Below are 9,911 nucleotides of genomic sequence, written 5' to 3'. Positions count from 1 at the left end.
ACACCCACACACACCACCCACCCACACACCACACATCCACACACCACACATCCACACACCCACACACCACACACCCACACACACCACCCACCCACACACCACACACCCACACACACCACCCACCCACACACCACACACCCACACACCACACACCCACACACCACACACCCACACACCACACACCCACACACCACCCACCCACACCACACACTCATCCACCCCACACATCTACACACGTAATCACACCCACACACATCCACACCACCACACACCCACCACGATGATGATAACTCCACCACGGCGTTTGCGCCTATGCGTAAGACGCGCGTGTTTCTCCGACACACATTTGCATGCTCCACATTACACTCCCACACTCGCGCAAACGCAACACATACGGACCAGCGCTGTGTCATAGTCACCGCGCAAGATTCCTATACCAGTCGGGCCACATTGTTGAAGAATACTAGAAAAAAAAGGCGTTGTGGTGTTTTTGTGTTGCTGCTGCTGCTGCTCGTCGCGATCGTTAAGACAATACCAAGGCAATGGCTCGGCTTTCGCGATTCATTCACGGATAACAAAATCGACGAACCTGCCAGGACGTAGCAGCCTCCTTCAGCCAAGCTTGTGCCCTCAACACCCAAGCCGGTAAGCGACTGTCCGCGTGAGCCTTTTTTTGTAAAACCTGTTACAAATAAAAGCTCGTTTTTGTCTGTCGGTTCGTCAGTGTGTCGAGTGTGTGGAGGTGGGGAGCGGTGGTATAGAGGTTAGCGCCACGCTGCGCTACGAACCCGGCGACCCGAGTTCGATTCCCGCTCACGGCCACCACCAACACCGGTGACGATTATCTAAAAGCGGTTCCTGGGCCTCCTCCCCTAGGTCGACTCAGCCTGAAATGAGTACCTGGCGCGGTGTGTAAACATCGACCACTAGGGAGACAAAGGCGGTCGGGCGTGGTGCTGACCACCTACCCCCATCGTGTGCCGTTCCGGCCTTAATAGCAGCTCGCTAACAGCACTTGCCCCAACAGTCTGTTAAGGCTACACGGGGAATATTTTATATGTGGTTATACGTGCACGAGAACGGGTGAGCCGGGGGCGTACGTGGTGGGCATTTGTGTGTGGAGCGGTGGCACTGCGATTAGCGCACAGCGCCACGAACACCGACCACCTCGGTTTGATTCCCGACCACGGCTAACATCAGTGGCGAGCGGTATCTAAACCCAGTCTTGTGCCTCGCGTAGGTTGACTCAGCCTCGAATGAGAAACCCAGTGGGGTGCGTACACAACATCAGCAATGGTGAAACAAAGGCGGTCGGGCGTGGTGCTGACCACCCATCCCCTCGTGTGCCGTGCCAGCCTTCATAGGCGCTCGCTAACAGCGCTTGCCCCAACAGTCTGTTAAAGGCTATACGGGGCAGCTTTGTCTTCGTATGGTGTTTACCTGTGGCTGTGCGGCAGTGTGTATCCTCTGGTTGTACTGGACATCTGCGAAAAAGAGCTTTATAGCTCATCGGATTCCTCCAGTATAAATTAATGTTTTTATTCTGATCTGTTTGTGTCATGGGTGGAAAAAAACCCCGATTTTGGGGGGTGGGCGTCGGGCACGGGGTAGTCGTAGAATGCGGCGGGCAGGTTGGTCTTGATGAACACGAGCTTCTCCTCCACAATCGTGGGCGCCAGTGAGCTCCTTAGCTTGGAATGGATGAAGCCCATCGTTGGGAAGTTGGCAAAGTGCGGTTCTGCAATTAGAACCAATTAAACCGGATTTCTCCCAATCGCAGATGATCGGGTTTAGTATAAAAATACAATTAAACCCGATTGTGAAAAACCCGACTGTGCCACCATTGGTTTGTGTGTATGTATGTATGTGTAATATCTGCGTGTGCATATATCTCTATCACAATCAATCGGCTGTTACAATCAGTGCAGTGAACCCAGGCGTTGGAAACGTGTACGATCCTGGCAAGGATGATGATTCAACATCGCCTTGCCAGGCAGCACGCCGAGGAGACACTTGCGGAGCCCCAATGTGGTGTCAGACCGGGGCACGGATGCCAGCCGGAGTCTGTGTCCGTCTGCGGCAGCAGAGGTGTAGAGAATTTCAACAGGAGCTAACATCTTCTTGGTTTTTTCGGTAAAGTCACGTAGAATGGAAATAATAAAAAAATAAAACATAATAAAATAATTCTCACGACGGTTCGGCCACAACGCAAGCAGCCGTCCTCAGGTGGAGAACAGGTCTGTCGAGAAGACAGACAGACAGACTCTGTCTCCTCGACAGACCTGTTCTCCACCTGAGGACGGCTGCTTGCTTTGTGGCCGAACCGTCGTGAGAATTATTTTATTATGTTTTATTTTTTTATTATTTCCATTCTACGTGACTTTACCGAAAGAACCAAGAAGATGAATGAATCCCTGCAGTCACGAAAGCTTTAAATCGTAAAGGAGCTAACATCTCTTCCTTTAAATGGCTAAGGCCGATGGTAGCATCCGGAGGTATTCGGCCTTGGTGGTTGTTCATTGTGCTTTTGCGGTACCTGGCCCTCTGCTCACGGTCATTTTGGACCTTCACGATGGATAAAGCTGTGCGCCCTGGCAGTCCGAGGACATTTCCTGTTGACACGTTACGATGGCGCATACTCTTTGGTTCTGTCGGTAAAGTCACGTGGGTAAGAAAAATAATAGATCACGACGTTTCGATCGCAACACAAGCAATCGTCATCAGGTGGGAGAACCACTGCTGTGGTTGAAAAAACTGCTGTGGTTGAAAAACTTTGGAAGTTTTTTCTTGCTGTGGTTGAAAAAATGTCAGCAGTTTTTTTCTTGCTGTGGTTGTCCCACATGATGACGATTGCTTGTGTTGCGATCGACACGTCGTGGTCTATTCTTTTTATACCTACGGGACTTTACCGAAAGAACTAAAGAGTATGGATTCCTGCAGTCACGAAAGCTTCAAATTACGATGGCATAGTTTCGAGTAGCGTTTAATGTCTGTACCAGTAGAAGTTGCATCTGGTACAGTACACAAACATCGGGGTGGCTGATCAATGTTTTGGTGCAGTCTAGCGACAGCGCCTTACTGGACATCCATGTGTATGCGTGCCGATGTCCTGGCAATTGTTGCCAATTCTTCGGAGTTGGAGACTCTGCTGTTGAACCTGGAGCTTGTTACGGAGAGGTCTGGACCTTCAGAAATCAGAATATGTATTTATTCTGGAGGAATCCGATGAGTTGCAAAGCTCATTTTCACATGTGTCCAGTAAGAGCAGGTCAGAACGTTACAGAACAACAAACAATACAACACACGGTAGTATTGCAGGGTATAGTTAAGGTAAGCAAATCACTTTAAAAAATGCAAATAAAACTAAACGATTCTATCCTACCAGATACATTTTATTGAGCTACGAGATGTGAACTACCTCGCATGGTATACAGGAGGTCGTGAAGTTTGATCCCGACCCTGACGCCTGCTGCTGTATATTTAGGGCTTGCATGTTCTCTTCCCGTGGTGGCGTGGATGTTTCTCCGGGCCCTCCGGTTTTTCCCCTCCACATTTATAATCAACATCACGAGTTCAGAGTATTCGGCTGCTATGCGTTCGCACAGGATAAGCAACTTCGTTGAGTTCTCGCTTGTGATAGCCAAGTCGCTTGTGAAAAAATAGCCATATAGCCCAGTCGGCATTACCTGGTAAAATAAAAAATATATATATTTTGGTTCTTTCGGTAAAGTCACGTAGAAGGGAAATAATACAATAATACAAATTTAAAACAATACAAATATAGTTTCGTTTTAGCTTCTTTTTCAGAAGCGACCAGGCCACAAACAATGGCTCAACACTAAATACAATGATTCTACAGTCAAAATGCTTCCGAAGTAAATGTATTCCAACTTTACTAATTCTGGGCCACTGAGAATGAAAATGATGCTTGAAATTGTTGATTGCCTCTAGTTTTCAAGAGATGCTACTGGGTCAGTATGTACGACCCTTGACTTGGGAATGGCGGAGGATAAGTGAGTTATGAAGGGAAAAGATCTCAATTTAAACCAGAAATGACTAAAAAACATCTTTGACTGGATCTATGAATAAATCTATGACTGGGTTTGGACAGTACTTGCTTTTTGAGCAAAACAATGAATCATGCAATCTGAACTTGGTATTGTGTAATACATGATATCATGATCCAGATGAGTGGAGACTGTTCATTGATTCATCGAAGATGAGTCTGAAAGCTGTTTTGCTGCATAATGGAAATGTTTTGCCATCACTTCCAGTTGGTCATGGAGTTCATATGAAGGAAACCTATGACAACATGAAACAACTTTTGAAGTGCATAAACTCTGACCAACATCAGTGGCAGCTTTGCTCAGTCTGCAGACTGGATACAAAAAGTGCTGCTGTTTTCTCTGCAAATGTGATAGTCGTGCGAGAGATTCCCGCTATATCAAAATAGATTGGCCCCTCCGACAGTCATTGGAGCCTGGGATGAAAAGTGTTCAGCACCCACCACTTGTTGAATCAATGAAGATGTTGTTACCACCCTAACACATCAAGCTGGGTCTGATGAAGAACTTTGTCAAAGCCGTGGACAAAACACAAGCAGCTTTCAAGTAAATCCGTGGAAAATGTCCAAAGTTAAGTGAAGCTAAAATCAAGGAAGGTGTCTTAGTTGGTCCTCAGATTCGTGAACTTCTTCGAGATGATGCATTTGACAGTGCACTGCGTGGCAAGGAAAAGACGGCATGGAAAGCCTTCCAGTTAGTGGCAACACATTTTCTCGGGAACAACAAGACAGACAACTACAGGGAGTTGGTGGAAAACCTTCTCAAGGCATACAAAAGCCTTGGTTGCAACATGTCACTAAAGATACAATTTTTGCACTCTCATCTAGATTTTTTTCACACCGAACTGCGGAGCAGTGAGGGATGAGCCTGGTAAGCGATGTCACCAGGACATTGCAACAATGGAGAAACTCTATCAGGGCAAATGGAGCCCAGCTTGCAGACTATTGCTGGACAGTGGATAAGAGATGCTCCATTTAATGGGTACAAGAGACAAGCCAAGAAGCGCCGAGTAGACACTGAATGAGGACTCAACTATGTCCTTATTTATACATAATCGTTTTTTGCCTTTTGTTTCATAATACATTTTATTTATACAACCCTTTTGATGATTTTTTTAAGTGTTATATGGACAGGACAGGCGACATGTGATCATGTAAAGCAACCACAAACACATGAAATGACATTGTATGAGTAAAACTCTACTATCTACACAATATACATAGACGTAAAATGTAAAAAAAAAAAATCTTGTGAACAGTAGTCAATCAGTTGTTTTAATTGTCATTTGAATTTAGCACGTCAAACTCCATAATAAACAGCACATTTCATCTCTGCAGCAGACGACATCTAAACAATTGTAGACCAGCGATGTCTGGGTACTCGGTGACACCTTACACCGCACAGTGACGTGACCCTCGCGGCACTGTAGCACGTTGGGCCCCCTGTTGCAGAGAGAGGTTCGTGGTTTGAATCCAGCGGCCGCCCTGGTTAATACTGCGGCACACGTGCCTTTCTGCTTCACAGTGGACACGTTAAAGATCGCCCCCACCCCCCGACGTTATTCGCAAGAGTAAGCCATTGTGTGTGGGTCCGATTATATAAAATGTACCTGCAAATTTATCCGTGGGAATTATGCGTAGCAATCACCTTCCCTTACTCTTGCAAACGAGAATGGTCATGGTATCTTTGAGGTCTTACCTGGCTAAACAAAGTATGTATGTACGTTGAACTTTCGCACCGCACGTGACAAACCCTGGTCATCGGAGGTGCGGGTGGATGGACAACAGAGTTAACGCAGAGTAACCTTGAATTCCACTCCCCCCAACTCTCCGTGAGTAATAGGAGTGGTTGCGGAGAGCGTGGATGAGTTTCCCGAACTGGACCGTGTGCTCATGTCCAGCTCCAGCTCCAGTTTGGCAGTGGAGGTCTCGCTCCAAATCAGCGTTATCTTTTCACCGGCAACACAACTGTCCCTAACTCTGCTGGCCTGTCGCTCCACACGAAGCTTCGAGTCTTCGTGGCCAATGCAGTCACCTCTCTTCTCTGTGGCCGTGAAGTGTGGACCCTTTGTTACAGGAACCATTGCGGGGGCATAATGTTCCAGCCGGCCTGCCTACTCGTTGATCTGTTTCAAGATCTATTACTGCGGTGGCGAGATGTTAACTACCTCGCCTGGTATGCAGGTGGTTGTGGGTTCGATCCTGACCCTGACGTCTGTATATTGGGAGTTTGCGTGTCTCTCCCCGTGGTGGCGTGGATTTTTCTCCGGGTCCTCCGGTTTTTCCCTCCACATTTAGAAACATGCGCTTTGAGTATGTGGCTGCTATAGATTTCCACATGATAAGCCACTTCGTTGAGCCATCATTTGTGACCAGGTCGCTTCTAACAAAGAGCTATATAGTGGCCCTTACCTGGAAAAATAAAAAAAAATGTGTTTAGAATAGTTTAGTTTATCTGGCAGGCGAGAATGCTGATCCGCAGGCCAGTCTGCCGTATGTATTCATAGAGGGGGCTAACACAGCTGCAGCATGGGATAGAGAAGAGGGGCACCAGTGGTTTTAGAATTGGCCTTTACGGAGGAGGCACGTTCAGGATGCCACTGGGCAGTTGGTGGCAGCCGCTATCTATGAACAATGTAGGGGGGAGAAGAGACGCTCACAACAGCGAGCAGAGCACTCAACTGAAGGGTTGGGGAGCGCAGGTGGTGCATCTGCCGGTTATCTCGATCAAGTATTCCGTAACACCTGGGGTCTGTTCCGTGATCTCTTGCCAGCAAAGCCTTTCAACAACTTCCCATGGCCTCAAAGTGCACTTAGCCGAGCACCAATGCCGCGGTGACGTCACCACCGCTTCGTTGTGAATGGCGGTTGTGTTTGTGTGTCTTTGTTGTTGTTGTTGTTGTCTGTGTGTGTGTATGGGTATCTTTGTGGGGAGTGGTGGTGCAGTGGTTTTGCGCACTGCACTCCGAACCAGACGAGCTGAGTTGTAATCACGGTCAGGGCCAAAAACTGGTGATTATTTTAACCGGTCTTGGGCCTCCCCTAGGTCGACTCAGCCTTTAAATAAATATCGGGTGCGGTGTGTAAACATCAGGGAGGCAAAAGTAGCCAGCCTTGGTGTTGGACACCACCACCAATCTCGGGTTCCGTGCTGGCTTTCAAAGGTGCTCGCTAACGACACTTGCCTCAACAGTATATTGAGGCTAATCGGGGGATCTTTGTGTGGTGTGAAGCTCCGAATCTTCTCGTCCACAGTGACGCCCTCCCTTCTCTACCTTTACGGAACGTGGAGCCCGTTAAAGGAACATTTTTTTCCGTCCTTGCGACAGAGCTGCTAATCTCAACGGGGGCCTCACCAGCTGCGACAATAATGAAGCCTCGAGTCTACGAGTCTCGGCTTGGGAACCAGCTGCTCTAGGCCACGTTTAAGGGCACCCTCTGGCCCGCGGATCCGACGCGGCCCGCGATTTAACTTCACGAGGCCCGTGACCACACGAGGCCCACCACTGCCATACAGACAATATCTATCCGTCACCGTCAGCACCTGCAGCCGCCTGCCTACCAACTAACACGTCAGCAGCCGTTGCTCAAAGCCTCCCGGGTAACCCTCCCGTGCTCACCGCCAACATCACCCCCTTCGTTCCCCGTTCCCCGTTCCCCGTTCCCGTTCCGTGCGGGCAGGTGGGGGCGACACCGAAGCCACGCACGCGGTCGCGAGTCGCGACGACACTCGGGCGGCCGGGCGCTGCTGCGGGAAACCGTTGAACACCTCCGCGCCGAAGCGCCGCGAGTCCTCCCGGCGGCGGCCATGTCCGGTGGCGAAGGCGAGCCGCCGCTGGGGTTCGTGCGGGTCCTCTACGAGTTCTCCTACGAGGACAGCGACGGCGGCCGCGGCCGGGTCACGCCCGGCGAGCGCTACTCGCTGCTGCAGACCAGCACCGCCGAGTGGTGGCTGGTGGGGCCCCTCGGTGGCGGCGGGGCAATGTTCTACCTGCCGGCCAGGTATGTGCAGAGGACTGCGGTGGCGGCGGCGGTGGTGGTTGGCCCGAAGCGCGTGGAGGTCGTGCGCAAGCGCGTGCCACCCATGCCTCCTCCACGGTGCCGGACGATGTGGAGGAACCACGTGGAGCCGCGCATCCGTTCGGAGGAGAGCGGAGATGGATCGTTCTCTGTGGAGGAGGAGGAGGAGGAGGACGAGGGGTGGCGGTCGAGACTGGACGTCAATTCCAACGATCACCACAACCACCACCACAACCACCACCACAACGACCACAACGACCACAATCACCAGCAGCAGCAGGACCACGACCAACGTCGCCACGACCACCAGAGTGACCATCACGATGATCGTGACCACCACGACCAGCACTACCACCACGACCAGTACCAGCACCATGACCAGCACCACGAGCAATACCAGCATCACGTCCAGTACCAGCCCCACAACTACGACCACGACAACCACCACCGCCATCACGACCACGACCAGGACCCCCACGACTCTCAAGACCACGTCGACTCGGGCGCCCGCGAGCACGTGGCGCTGACGGCGCTCTACACGAGCGTGTACACGGTGCACGGCCGTGCCCTCTCCACGGTGGCCGGCGAGCGGCTGCTGCTGGTGGAGAGGGCGTCGAGCGACTGGTGGGTCGTGTGCCGGCCGGAGCGGCGGGACGAGGCGTTCTACACGCCCGCGTCCTACGTCGCTCGCGGAGACGCGCCGGGCGTGGCGATGGTGGCGAGTGATGGTCACCGCGGATCAGCCGTCGGCCAGAGCAGCGGCAACAGCAGCAGCAACGCCAACAACGACAGCGGCGTCATCGGCAGCAGCAGCAACAACAGCGCGGGCATTGGCGGCTTCCACCACAATAGCAATAGCAGCAGCAGCAGCATGAACAGCAGCAGCGACAGCAGGGGTATTATCAGCATTGACCATAACAGCAGCAGCAACAGCAAGGGAATAGGCAGCTACAACAGCAACAGCAGGATCAGCAACAGCGCGGGCATTAGCAGGCTTCAACCATTACAACATCAGCATGAACAGCAGCAACGACATTGGCAGCATTAACCATAGCAACCCCATCAGCAACAGCAGCACGGGCATTAACAGCGTCAACCACAACAACAGCAGCAGCAAGAACAGCAACACGGGCGTTAGCAGATTTAATCACAACATCAGCAGCAAGGGCATTAGGAGATTCAACAACAACAACAACAGCAGCAGCAACGGCACGGGCATAGGCAGCTATAACCACAACAGCAGCAGCAACAACAGCAAGGGCATTGACAGCGTCAACCACAACAGCAGTAGCAATAGCACAGGCATAGCAAGCGTCATCCACAACAGCAGTAGCAATAGAACAGGCATAGCAAGCGTCATCCAAAACAGCAGTAGCAATACAACAGGCATAGCAAGCGTCATACACAACAGCAGTAGCAATAGCACAGGCATAGCAAGCGTCATCCAAAACAACAGCAGCAGCAACAGCACAGGCATTGACAGCGTCAACCACAACAGCAGCAGCAACAGCAGCAAGGGCATTAACAGCATCAACCACAACAGCAGCAGCAGCAGCAGCAACAAGGGCATTAACAGCGTCACCCACAACAACAGCAACAGCACTGGCAGCATCACCCACAGCAACAACAACAACAGCAGCAGCAGCACGAACGGCAGTGTGAGGGCGCAAGCGGCCGTGCCGGTGGGCAGCGCACTCTCGCGACCCGCGCCGCGTGCCATGACCCCGCGGCGCATCCACCCCGGCACCGTCGCGCGACCTCCGCTGCCGCCACCCTCGCCATCGTCGCCGACATCACCGACATCACCGACATCGCCGAAATCGCCGAA

The 9,911-nt window shown here is 51.3% G+C and overlaps 1 protein-coding gene across 1 annotated transcript; it reads left to right on the top strand.

The window, feature by feature from the left end:
* The first annotated feature begins 389 nt into the window (after positions 1-389).
* LOC133358696 (probable elastin-binding protein EbpS) lies at positions 390-9,139 on the top strand. Its single transcript, XM_061577130.1, has 2 exons — positions 390-645; positions 7,745-9,139. The coding sequence occupies exon 2, from the start codon at positions 7,872-7,874 to the stop codon at positions 9,129-9,131; it is 1,260 nt and encodes a 419-aa protein (XP_061433114.1). The 5' UTR covers positions 390-645; positions 7,745-7,871; the 3' UTR covers positions 9,132-9,139.
* The last annotated feature ends 772 nt before the right edge of the window (positions 9,140-9,911 follow it).

This window comes from Lethenteron reissneri, chromosome 7, assembly GCF_015708825.2.
Source record: "Lethenteron reissneri isolate LAM-NWPU_2019-01 chromosome 7, ASM1570882v1, whole genome shotgun sequence".
Classification (NCBI taxonomy): Eukaryota; Metazoa; Chordata; class Hyperoartia; order Petromyzontiformes; family Petromyzontidae; genus Lethenteron; species Lethenteron reissneri.
This window is presented reverse-complemented; position numbering and strand designations above follow the sequence as displayed.